The sequence below is a fragment of the Neodiprion fabricii genome, chromosome 7, assembly GCF_021155785.1.
Source record: "Neodiprion fabricii isolate iyNeoFabr1 chromosome 7, iyNeoFabr1.1, whole genome shotgun sequence".
Lineage (NCBI taxonomy): Eukaryota > Metazoa > Arthropoda > Insecta > Hymenoptera > Diprionidae > Neodiprion > Neodiprion fabricii.
The window spans coordinates 19,560,951-19,579,344 of NC_060245.1; the positions used below are offsets into that span (position 1 = coordinate 19,560,951).

At 36.2% G+C, this 18,394-nt stretch overlaps 3 protein-coding genes across 5 annotated transcripts; 1 reads left to right on the forward strand and 2 right to left on the reverse strand.

The window, feature by feature from the left end:
* Positions 1-79: 79 nt before the first annotated feature.
* LOC124187069 lies at positions 80-14,293 on the reverse strand. Its single transcript, XM_046579318.1, has 10 exons — positions 14,100-14,293; positions 13,770-13,945; positions 13,211-13,348; positions 12,535-13,072; positions 10,948-11,361; positions 3,136-3,320; positions 2,435-2,644; positions 2,151-2,291; positions 1,500-1,554; positions 80-1,102 (listed from the first exon to the last, which is right to left on the reverse strand). The coding sequence occupies exons 1-10, from the start codon at positions 14,167-14,169 to the stop codon at positions 1,017-1,019; spliced, it is 2,013 nt and encodes a 670-aa protein (XP_046435274.1). The 5' UTR covers positions 14,170-14,293; the 3' UTR covers positions 80-1,016.
* Positions 3,997-8,664, forward strand: LOC124186819 (cell division cycle protein 27 homolog). 2 transcript variants are annotated; one of them, XM_046578847.1, is made up of 13 exons: positions 4,008-4,167; positions 4,480-4,555; positions 4,834-4,981; positions 5,178-5,555; positions 5,644-5,953; positions 6,046-6,234; positions 6,355-6,598; positions 6,703-6,883; positions 7,020-7,245; positions 7,405-7,532; positions 7,710-8,031; positions 8,134-8,278; positions 8,366-8,664. In XM_046578847.1, exons 1-13 carry the CDS (start codon positions 4,144-4,146, stop codon positions 8,482-8,484), a joined length of 2,490 nt encoding a protein of 829 aa, XP_046434803.1. In that variant the 5' UTR covers positions 4,008-4,143; the 3' UTR covers positions 8,485-8,664. The 2 variants fall into 2 exon arrangements, with proteins under 2 accessions (XP_046434804.1, XP_046434803.1); XM_046578848.1 differs by lacking the exon at positions 4,834-4,981 and having other exon boundaries at positions 3,997-4,167.
* Positions 14,294-14,497: 204 nt separating the features above from the next.
* LOC124186822 (ribonuclease H1) lies at positions 14,498-16,997 on the reverse strand. Of its 2 annotated transcripts, none has more exons than XM_046578851.1 (7): positions 16,697-16,997; positions 16,345-16,503; positions 16,012-16,229; positions 15,411-15,685; positions 15,192-15,328; positions 14,801-15,071; positions 14,498-14,703 (listed from the first exon to the last, which is right to left on the reverse strand). In XM_046578851.1, exons 1-7 carry the CDS (start codon positions 16,759-16,761, stop codon positions 14,614-14,616), a joined length of 1,215 nt encoding a protein of 404 aa, XP_046434807.1. In that variant the 5' UTR covers positions 16,762-16,997; the 3' UTR covers positions 14,498-14,613. The 2 variants fall into 2 exon arrangements, with proteins under 2 accessions (XP_046434807.1, XP_046434806.1); XM_046578850.1 differs by having other exon boundaries at positions 16,636-16,988.
* Positions 16,998-18,394: the final 1,397 nt, after the last annotated feature.

Below are 18,394 nucleotides of genomic sequence, written 5' to 3' on the forward strand. Positions count from 1 at the left end.
TGTTTATTTTTCTTTGTTTTTTTTTTTCCTTATATACCGCTTGTGATCTGTATTTTAAAACACTTTTTTATATACATTATTATATATGCATTTTTAGAAATAGTTTTATCAAAACATTTTGTTAAATATATTTTAATTATCGGGTTAGTCATCCGAACGCATTTGCGAATATCTATACGGTACTGCAATATTTATCAAAAAGTACATCTACAATTTTACAACTACTTTGATCTGGTAAACTGAAATAAGCATTAGTATTGACAAATCATTTTGAAAAGAAATTAATTTCTTGCGACGAATTTTAAACGTGAAATGCCATCCGTAAAACCGGAATATGCTATTGATTCCATATTCGATTAAATAACTTCAACTTATGATTAGTTCTGCAATGTTTTGGTAGATATTTAATGAAAGACGCAAACACTTGGTTGTTAAAATTTTTACCGAATTTATTTTTATAAAAGAAATAAACATAATAATTAATAATAATAGATTCGTTATTAAAAAAAAAAAAAATTAGATAAACACATATGTCTATCAGCTGCAAATTACTTACATCATTGTAAAAAGTATATATGATATATGTTTATGTATATGGCGAATTAATAAATCATGGAAAAGTAAACAACATGACAAATCTTGGTATGTTCACACATTTTAATATAGATCTGTGTATATGTATCTATTTTACAAAATGCTTGTTTACTTTTCTCTATTTCACATGCTCATTTTCTCCAGTTATATTTATTTATTGATTTTATTTCATTTTTTCTCCTATACATAAAATTCATTTTATCTTCAAGATCGTATTATTTATGCATAACATGTGTAAGTTGAAACAAATAACCATTATTTAGATTCAAGTACAATAGATATTTATATTTTATACTGTATACATTAGGTATATACCGAGAGCATGTCGAAATATTATGATCTATACTTTATCTAAATTGATTACAGACATTAATATTATAAGAATATCGAATCCAAAGACCCTTCTCAGGAATATTTTCGTACTACATAGGGCCTTCTATCAGGCTAATCTTCATTGTACAATAGTAGATGCTTCTTCCAAAACAGAGAACCGCCACCAGGAATGCACCTAGAAAGGATCATTTATAAAATACTTCAAATCACAGGTATAAACCTTATTTATACGTATAAATGAAAATTCCATATTTTTAATTGACCAATATGTAGAGAAAAATTTTTGAAGGGATCTAATTAACTGTTTTATGAAACTCTTCCAAATATTTGGAACGTGAATATGTGATGTGTGCATAACTTTTCACTTAGGATTTCTAACAGCTATATTTAGATTCAGAGAAATACGTTGGCTATAGAGGATCGGTTGTTCATATTGACAGTCTGTTATGTAAGTATTTGTGTCCAATTCCCATTGGGTTGTCTATAAATATTTTCGTTTAATTTGTTTGCCATGGAGATAATATTTAGGTAACCAATGAATACATTGTATACTCCAATAATTTAACACTCACCGACATAAGCGACATATATACCGCCATTTGTTCTTACAAGTGTATACGTGCCGAGCTGTAATAAGAGAAGATGTAAAATTTAAACAATTTCAAAACACTTGCAGAATAGGATAAAATTGCTCGAGTTAAAGCGTCTCCCAATTATTAACAGGTGAATTATTATGTGTGGTGTAAGAAGTTGGTAGAATTATAGTTGAGAATTACGTAGTTGTGTAAGCCTTGTTATTGAATATCAATCGAACATTGTATAGGTAGTCTTGGTTCTTCATTATGTACTTGGAATTTTCCAATATCTTCAAATTGTGTGTACGTTTTATGTACACCAGAAACGGAATATTATATAATTAAATATCATTAAACTGTACACAGTAATTTGCATCAAGTCGTTAAGATTAGATAGGATATACCATGAGCGATGTAAAAAGGAGAAAAGTCTGGCGGTTTATCGATGCGATTACACACTTGGGAACAATGAGTCACAGTTGCAGTATTTAATGAACAACTCCACTGAGAATGAAAACTCGGTATCAAGTGGAACAGGGTAAGTAAAATTCTGTGGTAGAATTAACGTTTAAAGTTAATTATTTTACGGAACATTATTTCACCTATATCTACGTATCTACGGATATGTGTATGACTGTGTGTACTTACTGTAACAGCAATTCCCACGACTAGAGCCACACATCCGATTAAAATAAATGCAATTCCACGACCTCGTGCAAACTCTGGTCCTACGGATGATACTTTGCGACAATGCGGGCATCGAGCAAGAGCGTTATTTAAAGTATTAAACTGTAATATACAACAATTTTTAATTAACCGATAATAATTTATGTTAAGCACTAAATACATTCAGACTCAAAAACTCGATTATATTTAGTTTCAACGAGTTACACTGGATGCATTTGTGTCTTATGATGCATCCAGTGACCTACCAGAAATGTGTCATGGCAATGTCCGCATCCAACTCTACACATTCCAGGCATAGAGAGAACGGGCGGAGTTACTGGCGAAGGCGCTAAATTTATTATGCGCTTGCAATTTGGTCTTGGACAAGCAATTCGCTGTGAAGAACTCTTGCATATAAGCAAGCAGTTGCAAGGACAACGGACGTATTTCTTGCCTGGTGGAGCATTTCTTATCGGCTGAAAGGAACGTCATGAATCGTGACTATCATATTAGTATCGTATCCCAAAGTAAAGGATCGAATACTGGTAATACTCAAGATTTTAGATACTTCAAATAAGTTCAAACAAATTGTTGAAAATAATTGTACATTCGCCGAGTTGAATTGAATCGTTCATTGTTAGAATTAGATTTTGCAAGCTTGCAAAAAAGACTGATGTCTTATCGTTTAGAATTTGAAATGACTGTAAGAATATACAAAATATTTTTTAATACCATTTGATATTTCTATGGACATAAGAGACTGTTTACTCTGTAAGGATTTCAAGTCCTTAATCTCACAATATGAAATAGCTTTTCTCGATATGCAACATTCTATGTGGTGAGGCATTATTAATTTAATATTGAAACGAAGTCTTTTACGTTCGTCGAAAGGTGCTAAATAATATTAGTAAACCGATGTTGATAAAAAAAAATAGTGGAAATAGTAATAAAATGTGGTAAAACTGACTGTAGCTTCGTTACACTGGCAGCATTTAACAACATGTTGATCCCGCTTGCCGGATATGTCTATCATAGCTTGGCAAACTCTGCATGTGACCATAGGGATTCCACCCTGCTGAGTGGACTGGTAGGGTGGCGGTAACTCGTCTGGACCGATCGGACATACTGTATTGACTGTGGATTCAGCGGCAGCTATCAGATACAGAGATTGAAAAGAAGAGTGAAGGTAGAAAAGTAGTAATTTATAGTTCGATATTACAGACTTTGTTCTTCTGAGTTGAGAGGTTCAACTTGACTAAATAATGCGACTGCTATGTGTAACGCATTAATACGAACCTGTTATATCCGTCGAAACACTGGTGTAGGATATATTGTCATTTTTTAACAAGGGCTGGCGTTCGCCCTGTTTTCCATCGCCCATTATGGAAAGTTTTTATTATCTATTCTTCGAGAATCACCAAGCTCGATCCACTGACAGAACTCCGATGACAAATATTACCTCTTCCCCTATTGACAACTGGGACTTGATACGACACGTAGAGTGGCAACCGGCTTGCTCGTTAATCAGCTGGCATCTATCTTCACATCGCTGTATTTTTGACCGGCTAATTTAGGTTCAAGTATGGCTTTATCGTTCGGCCATTTCGTTGATATTGAACAGAAATCAATCCAAGTGTGAATGATGTTTAAAAAGATTCATGGTTTTTGCACGAAATTATAGCGTATTTCGAGGTATTCAAAATTACCCGGTATAGGCGCGGTATCTTCCTTCTTAGAGATATAGAGATTTTTATCGGCTACTAGTGACTTTTGGACTGTTTGAAGCATTGGATCGAGTGACAGGCATTGCGATATAGAGGCAACTTCAGATGAGTCCAAGAAAGCTGGCAAAAGCAAATATGGAGTCTTGAGAAATTTTTATACGAATTTGCCGAGGAAGTGCACAATTTTCAGATTTCAAATTGAAACGAATCAATTGAAATTCATATTTATATGCGTGGTAAAGGTGTAAACGATGATTGTACAGGAACCAGTGCAGGTAAAATTATCATTTAATTGATATACGGTGTCCAACGTGTTTCAACGATTATTTCTTTGGTTGTAATTTTGACATCCCAGTGGCACGCACGACTTTATTACCTCTTAGATTTATTTTTTCAAAATGAAGCGTCAACGTTTGCAGATATCGTGACTGCAGGATAACGCAGCGACACTTTGTTCTCGTCAAAGTAATAATTTTATAGAAATTAGTTAGTTTGCCTTGAGATCTGCATGTCTTACTCCTTCCGTTTATCAATCAACAAAACATACGACAATATCAATTGTTTACACGATTTATAACGCTTTTTAGGCTGCCATATGGCACTGTTTAAATCACTATGCTTATCGAGATGCAATATTCTTGGCGGAAAGACTGTGGGCCGAACGTAAGTAATACATAACCATCCAAATATATTCACCGTTTGAAATCGTTAACTTTTCAATGTCACCTAAATAGTCTTTGCCAAAGTCATAAAGCCTTGCGCTAATCAATTTTTACCTCATACAAAAAGAAATCTATTTTATCTATTTAATGTATATAGTGGTTCAGAAACTATTATATCTATATATTCAAAATTTTCAGTCAATACAGTTTCAATGAAATGAATTGCTTCCCTAAGTAGTTACTACTTTATAAAATACTGACGCTAGCCTTCCATTCTAGTCGACACAGAAGATGCATTATTTTTATTGGCAACGTGCTATTACCGTTCAGGACGTGTTAGACAGGCTCACGCTCTGCTCACCAAAAAGGCGCCGAGTTCTTCACAGTGCAGATTTCTCTTAGCAAAGTGCTGCTATGACCTGGAGAAGTTAGTAATCTTAAACCCCGTTTTACTTAGTTTGTAGCAAATTATTATCCACTGTTGTGTATTGAATTGTCCAGAAACTTTGTACTGTGAAATCATGGGACCTTGATCTTCAAACCTTTAGATCCACGGCTGGAAATTGCATGATTCTGTACTTGGAGAATTTATAAGATCAATCTTTGTTTTTTCTATCATGTAGATATGCGGAGGCCGAAGCAGCGATAATCGGTGGATACTATAAGCAGTTGAAGAATTTAGATGAGATAGTGACACAGTTTGGAGACCAGGCTTGCTTCTCGTTACAGATAATAGCCAAGATTTATTATAGAATGATGCGAACAGCGAAGGGAAGTGAAGCGCATAAATTAGCATTAAAGTTGAACCCATTCTTGTGGCACTCTTTTGAGGAACTCTGTAACGTTGGGGAAAAGGTTGATCCTGCCAAGACTTTCCAACTTGACAAACTAGACAGTTTTGCCACTTGCCACGGTACTACCCCGATACTTAATTATGCCAATGAACCAGATCTCATTACTCCGGTTGCAAATAACCCAGCCACACCAATTCCTAATAACATGTGAGTTGAACTTTCGTGTGATGTAATGATTTTTTACACATCTGCACCTGAGATTCTGACTTACGTAAAGTTTCTTACTCTTTGGCAGCACTCCTGCCCAGAATAATGTCGGGAATGGTATTAATTCTGGTGTAAAGTTGTTCGCTACGTCTGATGAAAGTCCAGCAGGTTTTCCATCCCAAATACTAAATTGTTCTGCGGCATCGCCTAGGGGAAAAATGCCTCGCTATCGTAGCATGTTTAGTAACTCCATGAGCCCTTTGACACCGAGCTTTGGAATTCTCCCATTGGAAACTAATACACCGGAACAAATTGGACCGCCTCATGCAACGCTCTCCGAAGCAAACGATCAGAAAAGTTTGGCCAAGCGAGTCAGCAGTTTAAAAGCGCATGTCGGAGTGAGTGAAGTTTGGCAAATAAGTCGTTCAGTTTTTTTGTTTTTTTTTCCTCATGTATCGATCTAAAGGTAATTATTTATTAAATTCTGCAGCAACTAATGTCTCGGAAAGAAACGCCTTTGCAGCAAGGTAAACCAGTGTTTTCTCAATCTGGAAACACGAGTAATACAGCAAACATTGTTACGGTCACACCAACGGCTCCAGTCCCGACTCCACAAGCCCTTCAGGGACCCAACGTTAGGCGATCTTCCAGACTCTTTAGTAACAGTTATTCCGTCAAGGTATTTCTGATGAATTGATTGAACGCATTAGATTTGGTTTTAGAATCTCAAATAATTCTCTGAAAATCTGTGATCCTCAATTTGTACTTTGATTAATTCTTTTTTTCAAATTTTTTATAGGAGAATAATAAATCGCCAAATAGGAATAAATTCGCCCCACCAAAATCACCCTCTCGGAAACCCAAAGCAAGACTATCAAAGACTAATTTAAATAAGGCAAACTTCAACGAACTGAATGAGAGAAATAGAAATGAAAAGGAAAAAAGTGAAACGATCACTTCGGACAGAGTGATATCGTCCACTAACACACTAAACCAAAATAACATGATGCACTGCGCTTTACTCGTTCAAAAACAGTGCGCCGGTGAGTCAAGTACCCAATTACATGTTTGGCAAACTTCCTTATAAAATATTGTTTCTCGTAATTAAATTTCACGTCATCAATCAGTTCAAACGTTTATTTTTTAGAGGGACTTATGACACTGTTGAGGGTCCTGGGCACAGCGTATCAACATTTGAGTCAATTCAATTGTTCACAAGCTATTGAACTATTCAGTGTTTTACCTGCGCAGCATTATAATACAGGCTGGGTCCTCTCAATGCTTGCAAAAGCGCACTTCGAGATGATAGATTACAAAAAAGCTGCGAGGTACAGCAAATTTCTTGTTACGTTGAACAAAATTTCGTAAAAAAAAAAAACTGTTATTCAATAAACAGAACCGAATTTGTTTACTCATCAAATGTAAAAAATAGCTAATGTAACTTTTGATGCTTTTCTGCTGTAGTTATTTCGCACAAGTTAGACAACTGGAGCCGCAGAGAACAGAGATGATGGAAATTTATAGTACTGTACTATGGCATCTTCATGCCGAAGTTCAGTTGTCCACCCTGGCACAGGAGCTCGTCTCGGAAGACCGATATTCTCCAACAGCTTGGTGTGCTACTGGAAACCTATTTTCGGCCCAAACAGAACATGAAACAGCGATTAAGTTCTTTCAAAGAGCCATACAGGTATTGCGTCCAATCTTCCAGTCTTTCGCTGTCTCCGAGGAGAAGCAGGAAAAAGAACGGTCCTTTGCTATTCGATTCCGTTTTTTTTTTTATTTTTAGCACTCTTTACATAGAATAGTTTAGACAATAGCTTAACACATATTTTATTTTCGATTATAGGTAGATCCCAACTTCCCATACGCGTACACACTTCTGGGTCACGAATATGTTATGACAGAAGAATTAGACAAAGCAATCACAGCATTTAGAAATGCTATTCGACTTGACCCGAGGCATTATAACGCGTGGTAAGTTCCTCGTTAATCCTCAGCGATACGATATCGTTTTTGTTGAAATTTCTCCCACTGGAATTTTTCTCACCTCTATATTTATATTCTCACAATGGAATTATAAACGTTGGTTGTTTTGTAGAACAACTTATTGTTGAATACACAGTTAATTCGATTTGAAATTTTTATCATCAGGTTTGGACTTGGAACGATATTCTCTAAACAGGAGCAGTACAGTTTAGCCGAACTACATTTTAAACGGGCGTTGCAGATTAATCCACAAAATTCGGCAATCATGTGTCACATAGGGGTCGTACAACATGCTTTGAAAAAGACTGATCTTGCATTGAAAACATTGAATCAGGCGATCCAAAACGACCCTGACAACACGCTTTGCAAATTTCATCGAGCAAGCATTAATTTCTCTACAGGTCGACCTGCTGAAGCGTTAAAAGAGTTTGAAGAACTGAAGAATATTGTACCCAAAGAATCTCTAGTCTACTATTCAATAGGAAAGGTAAAATATATTCACTAGTACTCATTTTTAATTTCTAAAAATATTAGGCTGATTTTCACTTGCTTTTTTTTACATTCGAAAAATCTTATTTCCTTGCAACAGGTGCATAAACAGTTAGGAAATACGCACCTCGCGCTTATGTACTTTAGTTGGGCCACAGATTTAGATCCCAAAGGTGTCAACAGTCAAATAAAAGAGGCCATACTGAGTCCTGGCCAAGGTGACGATGACCCTACTACACAATTAGGTGAGATGAATCAGAATAATTCCCAAAATTGGTTGAAGGCTGCACTTGCTGGATGTCATATAAAATTCCGGGTTCATCTATTTTCAGCTGAAAGACAGGCACAAAACAGTTCGACGGAACAAGAGGGAGAGGCAAGCGGGGAAGTTGATCAATCAGCAAATGTTACGATTGACCCTCAGATCGACGATAGTGATAACAGCTTATGAGTGTCTTGATCTGGCGTACCGCTACCGTTACTGCTGGCCAAAATACCTGTATACTTTGTTATAAACAGCCCTCACCTAATAATGTAATAGCTAGTGCGCAAGTGCCCATTTGGAATAGACAGCTATAGAAAACGAGGAAAAACTTAATCTGAAATAATGGAATGAAATATTAGTTTATAACTTACGTGACTTATTATTTTTCCTTGACAATATTTACCATTCTCATTTTTCTACGCATCGTGCGCGATAACTAAGATTGTTGAAGATACAAGAAGATTCCGTACAGTAATTCTTACACAATTTTTAGCACATGGATTTTCTATTTACTACTATCCAACAATGCTATTCGTCACATTTGTAATACCGCGGCTGATAAAGTCCGTATTATTCTTCAAGAAAATTGTACATAACAACTACTTTTGCTGAAATTCAAAAAATAACATTTCAACTATTGTACAAGAGATGCTTTCACTTTTATATTCTCAGTTTCTATGATCAAGCAAAAATATACAACAAATATAATCATGATTTCCGCAGTAAACCACGGCCGAAGTGCCCTAGGTGTATTTCTGCCTGATGATTATTTTTTCTCATTAATTCGCTTCTCTCCGCAATTGAAAATATGATTAGGCTTCTATCATGTATCTATGTACATTATTGTCGAATAGATTATAAGTATATTGTGTGATTCCAGTGTAAGACGTCGTATGAATTTATCAATTATTATTATTATCAGCTGAAGATACGTTCGGTTAACAGTGTAATCAAGGGATAAAAAAGTTACGTCACTATACTTTTTTCCCATGTAAAAATATTATCGAAAGCTGCTCCTTACTTCTCGCTTCGTCACGCCAGTAAATATAACGTTTTGGGTTTGGACCTGTTTCTATGCGTATGAGCACATAATAACTCCCGAGTGATTCAATCAGTGTCCAGGAAATATTAGAGAGTGCAATATAATACCGATAAACACCTGTTTTTAATGTTTTCGTTGGTTATCGGGTAAGATGAAAGCGACTTTTACCACCACCAGTTGCCGCAGGCTGTTCCAAATCTCTATCGCTAGAATACTGATAATAACTATATTTATAACATTTTATAAGTAATGTAATAATGTGTACTAAGCGTCAACTTCTATGTAGTCTATATTATTCAATTCAAAAGATGAAAATGCCGATCAGTATGCATACATATATCGATATGCGCGTAGTAAGCTCCAATACTCTATTCTGTGAAGAATAATATAATAATAATAAAAATAATTATGATTGGCAGCTACATACCTAAGCCGCTTAAAAATTAGATGGATATAAAAATAATGAACGATATTTATATATGTAGAAAGTAATTAAACGCAGCAGAAACTGTCGGTAGTTGTCGTACAATACGTATTCCCTTGAGTCGAATCGAGAATACATCATTATTATTATATTAAATAAAATTAATTAGATTTTAATGGTAATAATCATTAAATTCGAGAAGTTGGCACGTTTAGTGCTGTACACTGAGCCACGATGCGGTGCATCGTGACTTGTAAATGAGTCGAGTAAACGTGCATGTCGCGTGATAAATTGACATATATCTCGTACCGTTTGTTATAAAGTATGTAACTTGTGCAAGATAATTATATATTACTAGTATAAATATTAAAATACCCATTAACCACGACATGAACTTGTACATAATTTTATGTCGTGAAGTATCCTACCGAATCGGGGGCTTATGTACTGTACTTTCAGTAGATTAATACGAAAATTAAGCCATGTTCAATCTATGATTTTATACCTTAAAGCAGCTCGTGCGAAGGTAGATGGATGAGTTGTGAGTCTACTATGTGTATAAGCCCTTGCGTGACATGAGCATTGTGTAAATTTGAATTTGAACATGTCAGTTTTACCGTTCATTATTTTGACATTCATTATTTCACAATTGCATTTAAAATACTGATACACAATAGAGTCTCTAAGTTTAATCGGGAATTTGAACTATTCAGCGAGCGAGAAAATTTATGAAAGTAGAACAAAACATGTGGGTAGAGAATATTTTTCTTTTTCTAAGCTCGGCTATAATAGAGAAGGTGTACCACGTAATAGTAGATTAGATGGTGATCAAGGTTACTTGAGAATACTATACTCTATCGATTAAAATCAACCTTTGTTTATTTCATATTTACAGAAATGCAGAGACAAGCCATTGACGACACTTTAGAAGAAAAAAAAAACCGGAAAATGTAAAAGAAAAAAGAATAAACCAGTACGAATTTCACAATCTTCAAACAACAGTGAGTTTTGATCAAACACATACATTTTTGTACATAAATTCATTTATACTTGATTGCGCGACAATTTTTCAAGTCAGTCTAGAACATAGGTCTAATGTCTTAAATTTTCAAGTAGAAATGGTTATGTGTAATGACATCTAATTGTTTGACGACATCTATGACTATTGTTTCGACGAACTTCTACCAATCGCGTTGAGGATGCTGCGTAGCTTGGCATAATATCCAAGACTTTTCTTCGCGTGGCATAAGACGGGCCTGTTTATGCCTCGGCTTAGCTTTGCACATGACATAACGTGTTCCCTTTCTCCATACAAAGTAACAATGTTTGCAACGAAGTTTGAGTAATCTTTTTATTTTCATACCGTTACTTGGTACGAACAATGGTGAGTTGTTCACACTTAGTAACTTAGATGAGGGTGAGGATCGAGTCGTGTCAAAGGCTGTTCTAGACAGTATTGAAAATGATCCGTTACTAAACATGCAGTGAATGCTGCGTGTCAACGGGATGCTGACGTACTGTGGTATCGGAGCTTTTGCCACCATTTGATAACAGGTTCGTGTTACGGCTCTCCATAAAGTTGGTATGTTCATCTTCTCTGAAATTAAGGAAAAAAGAATTATTTTTTTTACTGTTGTCGTAACTTGTAGAGGAGAGGCCTTTGAAATGTAGAAGGTACAGCTGTGATAGAAGAGAATATGGGAAAATAGTTATCAAGTACGAATATGCTTTTTTCATCTTTGTTGATATGGTTAACCTATAAAAAATTTTACAGATACCTAATTACCAATTCCTTAGAATTGGTGACAATAACTATAACAAGGACAGCCTGATATCTGGGTATTAGCAGGTTATTATAGTAAAATTAGTCTTTCAAATTCCAATTGATTCTATTATTTTTGTAATTCCAACTTCACACCGGTATCTCTCTTGGTTCGTCAACTGATTCAGCTTTGATAAAAACTTGATCTGCACGACTAGAGAGCAGCACTGTTTGTGTTTTGTATACGCGCTTTCTTTCAAATTTTGAGCGAGCTTGTGTACTTCCGGTTGTGAAAACTTACAATCCTATATTTCAAACAATCTACAAACAATTGAGAAATCGCCATATGGAGAAATATAAAAACAGGTACACGATTTAAGTTCCCGTATATTGATCAAATTTATTAGGCTACATGTCGATAGAAAATGACGAACGCCGCTATTTATTGAAAGTATGAAAGCGGTTTATTGATAATGAGTACATCCTTAATTTCTATAATTAAATCTAATTTTTATCTAAATTTATTGCCTCCACTAAAAATGATCATGTGTTAAATTATAAAATGAAAAAATTCATCACATATTTTATCTTGTAAATTCGATAATAATTTTTATTAAATCACGTAATAAATTACAAAAGCACTAATCGTCAGATATACTAAATCAGATTGTATAACGATTATACACCTCACTAAATGATTTCTGGTCCAGTATATTTGATGAATCGGGCTTTTATAATTTATTACGTGATTTTTATATATCTTATCGAATTTACAAGATAAATCACGTAATAAATTACACGTGAATTTTCATTATAACGTTTTATAATTTAACATATGATCATTTTCAATAGGGTGTACTTTCCTTAACTGATACATAGACTTCTTTCTTCCATATAAAAGTATTATTTTTTAGCGTTTACAATTAGTGACAGTAGTTCTTGCCATGTGCCATTCTAGTAATTATTATCCAAAATTTGTTAGATCGTATTCTTATTTCCGATCATTACCTGCTGTTGTTTCCATCTGTTTATTCACTTTTTCCTGTAGCGACTCAATTTTTTCCTGCAGCAATTTACTTTTGATATCCATTACTTCTACTAATTTAGTTAACAGCTTGTTTTCATTCGCAAGAGATTTGTTGGCGCTATTTTGGTCATAATTTTTAGGACCATCGTTTCCATTTTGGCTAGTAACTGCCTGATCTTTTTTGGAATTTGATTTCTCTTCGGGCAAGCTATTGTCGGAACGTAGTTTTTCCAGTTCCATAGCCTGCTTCCGAATTACTTTTTTTAAAGATTTTACGGAGTCGTTCTCCTTTTCAATTCCTGAATGCGACACTGAATCTGTAATATCTCCTTGACAGCATATGACGGTGATCTTGTCAAGAACTTTCAAGTTCTCATATTTATCCAAGCAGCATTGATGGAATACAGAATTACACGCTATGCAAAAACTTATGGCCCGTACTTTACTTGCGCAGCATTTAAGTGTTAAATCTTCATAGTCTTCGTCACAACCTGGGCTTTTCATGCTCTCCACGCGCCACTGTAGTAGACGAAAATTTTTAATGAGAAAAAATAATATATATATATTCAGAGTTGAAATTTAGATTACATATAATTTCAAAAGTTACATGCTGGAAACATAGGGTAGTTGTATCTCAGGATAGTCTCAATTACGTACCGGACAGGTTTTCAGGTTTATTATGCGCTCGCAAGTTGGCCTTGGGCAGAGGATCGTCTGTGCTGAAGTCTTGCAGATAAGTAAGCAGTTGCAAATGCAGCGGACAAATTTCCTCCCAGATGGGGCATTTCGTAATATCTGAAAGGAATATGATTAGTCATAATTCGTGGATCGCTCTTGTATTTCGAACTAAAAGATCGAATGTCAAGATTTTGTGACGCTTTATAAGAGTTCGAATAAATCCTTTATATCGCTGTGAGTTCGAAAATCAAACAAAGATTTGGTCAAGCAGATGTTTAAATGACTGTAAAATGTTCACACATTCTTTCACATATCTTATTGTGCAGTATCACAATCTGTAAACCCAAACCGGTTGTCTAATCTGCAAGGGTAAACGATTTTCAAAGCCACAAAGTCGAAGAATTTTATTTGACAAGTATGTAAGGTTAGTTGCCTTGAAACATTAGTCATTTCCTGTTCTCATTTTGTTGGAATGCTATTTAGAGTATCCAGGAATTGAAGTGCATGGAAATGTAGTGTAAATAGTGAAACAACTTACAGTTACTTCATTGCACTGGCAGCATTTGATAACAAGATCATCCTCTTTGCCTGACGTGTCGATGCTAGCTTGGCAAACTTTGCACTTGATCCATTTGCCTACAGGTATTACACTCTGATTATCAGACTCGTAGGGTGGTGGTGGTCCTTCTGGATTCTTTGGACATACTGCATTGACTGTAAATTTATTAACAGCAGTATCAAGTAAAAAAAGAAACACAGTAGAAATTTCTAGCGCGGTGTTGTACAAGCTGTTCTCTTCAGTTGAGAAACCCGGCTAGATTATCAAATCATATGAAATTGTTGCTCGTTACGATGTCTTCTTACAGACCTGTTATCTCCTTCTTATCATTGACGGAGGCTATGGGTTTGTCTCTTGATGTAGACTGATTTCCTCCCATTGTGGTTTGAACGTATTTCAAAGTAGAAGTTTGTATGAATGAACAGAATTCGGATTACAGCATTTCTTTAATCACTGCTATATGACGGCCTGACGATACCTTATGCTGAAATGCAACGAGGAAAAACATACTGTTGAAATATAGCTATCAAATCGCAATAAAAACCATCCAGAGTGCAGCACTGGAAAAAGTGAAAGGTGAGAGAATCCAGCAAGGAATTTTTATTCGCTGAGTATTGACGGCTTGTATTATCGAATGCTTGTCCTTGAGAAATGATCAATGCAGAGAATCATTGGGGAATAAAGGGAGGAAAAAACTACACATGAAATGTGCGATATTTTTTTTTTTTTATTAATAATAGGAATACCCATAATTAGTTCAAATCAATGATGCAAATTTGCTGTCCCCAAATTCTTGCACCGTTTCTTCCCTCCGATGGAATTCTCATTTGGTACTTCGTGCAGCAGCACCTGCTCTCGCCAAGGCATCCGCCATTTCATTGCCACGAATACCTGCATGTCCGCGCACATGATTCTGAAATTAAGGCATCAAAGTTTTTATGGAGCATTGATTGGTAACACTGAAATGTTGGCAATTCATAGAGATATGGAAAAAACAGATCGAGTCTTACCCATGCAATCTTTAAAGGCTGTAGTGCAGTCTCCATTTCGATAAGTTCTTCCTTGTTGATAACTTTATCACCATCAGCCTTCCTCCATCCATTTCTTTTCCACTTGGGCATCCATTGCGTTATACAGGATATAAGAAATTGGGAATCTGTATTTATCTTCAACTTTTTTACTCCAGCTTTAGTTGCTTGTTTAGCTGCCACTGTAACAGCCTGTATTTCTGCAAAGTTGTTTGTCGCTCGACAACCGTCCACAACAGGTCGCGACACGTTTCTGTAAAGAGGTAAGAATCACATTAGTTAGCGCTAAAAACTGAGGAAGGATTTTCTGGCAATTTATGTCCCCAGTATGACAATTACCAGCTTGTGATATTACATTTGTGGACAAACTCACAAGGGATGTTCATCCCCGAACCAAACACCGATTCCTGCAGATGCTCCTGATCTACCATTCCCACTGCAGGCCCCGTCTGTATAAACGTTGACGTATCCTTCAGCGTCAATGTCAAATTTTTTCTCTGTTCCAAAATTCTGAAACGTTCAAACAATCTCGGCTTTTTTCTTAAAGTAGATAGAACATGGTTTATAGTTATTAATGGGGTTTTCAAGTGACCTTGCTGCTGCTGGAATCCTCATCAGAGCTTTCAGCGTCCTCCGCGTCCTTCGACTTTTTACGTTTTCGAACATTAATCGCTGCAAAACAGCCTTGAGTATCCGTTGACAAGTGTCTTTTAATTTCGTGAAGTTCCTGGTGCATCGAATGCAAAGTATGCTCCAATATTCTTATCCGCGTGGGAATAGAGCCCCCTGATGTGGACAAACCTGATATCCTGCTTTCCAAACTCGATAACTTTCTTTCCAAATTCAGCCGCTGGTCCGACTCTTTGTCTGCAAGTTTATACAAAGCTTCACCCTTGGTATTTTCATTATACTAAGAATGCAATTTCGTCAATTCTTCAAGGCTTTGAAAATGCTGCGATAACTTAAGGTTGTTTTAATATCCAGCTATTGAAAGCTTTTCAGATTATCCAGAATTTATGCTTTTGAAATAATAGTGAGAAACATCTTTAAATTTCCACTATTTTAGACAGTAAAAAATGCTGGTGAAAATATTTTTCGAAGGTAAACAATCTTCAAGTGTTCATTCAACAAAGTTTGACTTGAAACAGTGATCCAAATTGCTTTTGGAAGTGTTATTGCAAGGCAAGAATTACCGCCAGAGCTCTGTATTCGCAAGGACTTGTAAACATCCGGATTGCACTCGAGATGATACTTGATCCAACCTCCTGACTGGTTGAAATTCTCAATTCCTAATTCATTGGCGATTCTAGATGCCTCTGTTTGAATATCAAGTTGAGTGAGAGACGATGTATTCTTGGCCCAGTCCTTTAATCGCATTTCCATCTGGTCATAGCGCAGATCGTTTTCTAGTCTGAAAGAGTAGTAAAATGGCCCAACAAGATTAAGAGCAAGCTAAGAGGAAATCGGAAACTGGGCTATCTTTCGTCATTTTACCAGGGAAGAGTCAAGGTATATGTAGTAATTACTTGTTCGGCCATTTATTCAGTGCGCTCGCCTCACGTGTTGACTTTGGTTTGAGTAAGGGACGTCCTCGACTCACCACAAAGTTTTCAGCCTCTGCTTTTGATGGAAACTTTTTGTAAACCGGGCCTGGAAACTTAGTCACTTCTGCTTTACATTCATCCCTTGAACAAAGAGCATTAGAAATATGATTGGGGTGAATTTTTCATAGTATTGCAATATTTTCCTTTTATTCGTTTGGTGTTATTTTATTTTTTCGGTTAGATAGAAACACGACATAACCATTCAAACCTCACCAGGTTTTGTACACGCCTGGATTGCGACCCTTAGCAACTGCGTAAAAATATTCCATAGTACCGAATATCAATCTGCCGACCGAGACGAACAAGTTCCGCATATGAAAAACGGTGAACTCGTATCATTTCAGCAACTCAAAAGCAACAGAAGTACCCATTCTCCGGTCTACGATCAGCTACAATCCTTCAACAATCGTATTCAATGTAACGTATGATCGAATATTCAGATCTTCCTGGATCAGATACAATTAAGAATGTTTCCTGAAACTTCGGCCCAGAGTACAGCACTATAGGCATGCTTCGCATATTTCAGAGGATTTCTAATTTTCACTGATGAATCTTCTCTATTTGTTATGATTAATTCATGGTTGAGCAAATTGATGCAGTGGCATTCCGCAGTGCCGATTTGACTAAGGATGCGTTCGGAAACTAGCTGCCAGCACTGAAAACTCCTTAGAACAGAGGTAGAGCTAACTGCGAACTCAGCAACACAATAGAGATTAAAGATAGTAGACAGTACTGGGAGCTAATTTCGGAATGCACCCTATGTACTGACGCAGAAATGCGTTACTAGTAAAATTATTCAATTCGTTTTAATCATGTGTTCATATATTTAAAAAAATAAAATTCGCAATTTTTCACATACTTTTCATGAATTTCTACGCATGTTCCATTTGGCTGAAGATCGTGAGCGAATTCAAACTTACGCCTGACGCCCGGAGCAGCCGAGTTTCGAGCATTCGCCGCGGGCAGCTCGTAAGCGTTGTTAGCGCTGACCGGTCCAGATTTGCTTCCAAATTCCTCGCGCAACGCTGCGTCATTCGCTGTTGCGCAGTTGGGGGAAAGACACGCTTACCGACAGTTAAAAATTTATACCCACCAAACTCATCGGCGGATAACGCACGAAAGGCAGTGTGGCCTAAAAAAAAGTGAGCTGTGAAGTGTAAACAAACTGCGAATATTGAAGGTGACTTTTGTGTCCCGATTTTTCATTGTTTGGTGTAACTTCAGTGAGTGATATCGATTCTTCTCTCTCTGTGTCGGTCGGTGTTGTTTTTATTTTCGGTTCACTTTTTCCTGATAAATGCGTAGTTGCACTGTTGACATGTTTTCGCTATTCAACTGATCTGGTAGCTAGGTACAGTACGGAAAGTCGGAGTGAGTATAGAATCAAGTGTTATTACGGTGCGGATTCTTAGATTATAGCTTTATAAAGTTTTCAGTGTAAAATGTGCGGTGTTCCACTGTTCAGCCTGAGATGCTGCCAGAACTACACATGTAAAGTGTAGAGCAGCCTAGAGGAGGTAACAATAATTCTTTTATTCATTGTTTGATAATCCAAGGTGGTATGTATGCACATCGAAGCCGAAATTTTGATCTTGCGTAACATGCAGTCGATAAATAATTAAGCTGAAGCTATAGCAGCCAATGTTAGCAGCCAAATGTGTTAAATTTTTTGGGAACAGAAAAATGGGGTACTGTTTTATCCTCATAATTATATAAAAGTATCGGGGATTCGAGGTATTTCACAAAATTTTGATTTTCGGATTTCACTACCTTATGCGAATAAACACGAGAACGTTTGGCTGTTAATTCTGGCTGACAGCTTCAGTCTTGTCGATAAATATGGTTGTAGGCACGAGTAATAATTGATTTGACAACTGAAAGGCTAATTTGCTAAATTAATTCGAGGTTTCTTTTTTGTTTATTCCAGATTTAAGCAGAGACATCCGAGTAACTTCTCCATTGCTCGGCAACG

What these genes read in the sequence shown, in the direction of transcription:
- LOC124186822 (XM_046578850.1), bottom strand. Translation starts at nt 16,736, where the DNA reads ATGCGGAACTTGTTCGTCTCGGTCGGCAGATTGATATTCGGTACTATG. An exon ending in GCGAATACAGAGCTCTGGCG is followed by an intron (nt 15,686 to 16,011) that starts GTAATTCTTGCC and finishes ATAAACTTGCAG; the next exon opens with ACAAAGAGTCGGACCAGCGG. An exon ending in AGCCTTTAAAGATTGCATGG is followed by an intron (nt 14,704 to 14,800) that starts GTAAGACTCGAT and finishes CCTTAATTTCAG; the next exon opens with AATCATGTGCGCGGACATGC.
- LOC124186819 (XM_046578847.1), top strand. Translation starts at nt 4,144, where the DNA reads ATGATTGTACAGGAACCAGTGCAG. An exon ending in GGAAAGACTGTGGGCCGAAC is followed by an intron (nt 4,556 to 4,833) that starts GTAAGTAATACA and finishes CTTCCATTCTAG; the next exon opens with TCGACACAGAAGATGCATTA. An exon ending in TGACCCTACTACACAATTAG is followed by an intron (nt 8,279 to 8,365) that starts GTGAGATGAATC and finishes ATCTATTTTCAG; the next exon opens with CTGAAAGACAGGCACAAAAC.
- LOC124187069 (XM_046579318.1), bottom strand. Translation starts at nt 14,169, where the DNA reads ATGGGAGGAAATCAGTCTACATCAAGAGACAAACCCATAGCCTCCGTC. An exon ending in TCGTGGGAATTGCTGTTACA is followed by an intron (nt 1,555 to 2,150) that starts GTAAGTACACAC and finishes CTCTTATTACAG; the next exon opens with CTCGGCACGTATACACTTGT. An exon ending in TATATATGTCGCTTATGTCG is followed by an intron (nt 1,103 to 1,499) that starts GTGAGTGTTAAA and finishes GATCCTTTCTAG; the next exon opens with GTGCATTCCTGGTGGCGGTT.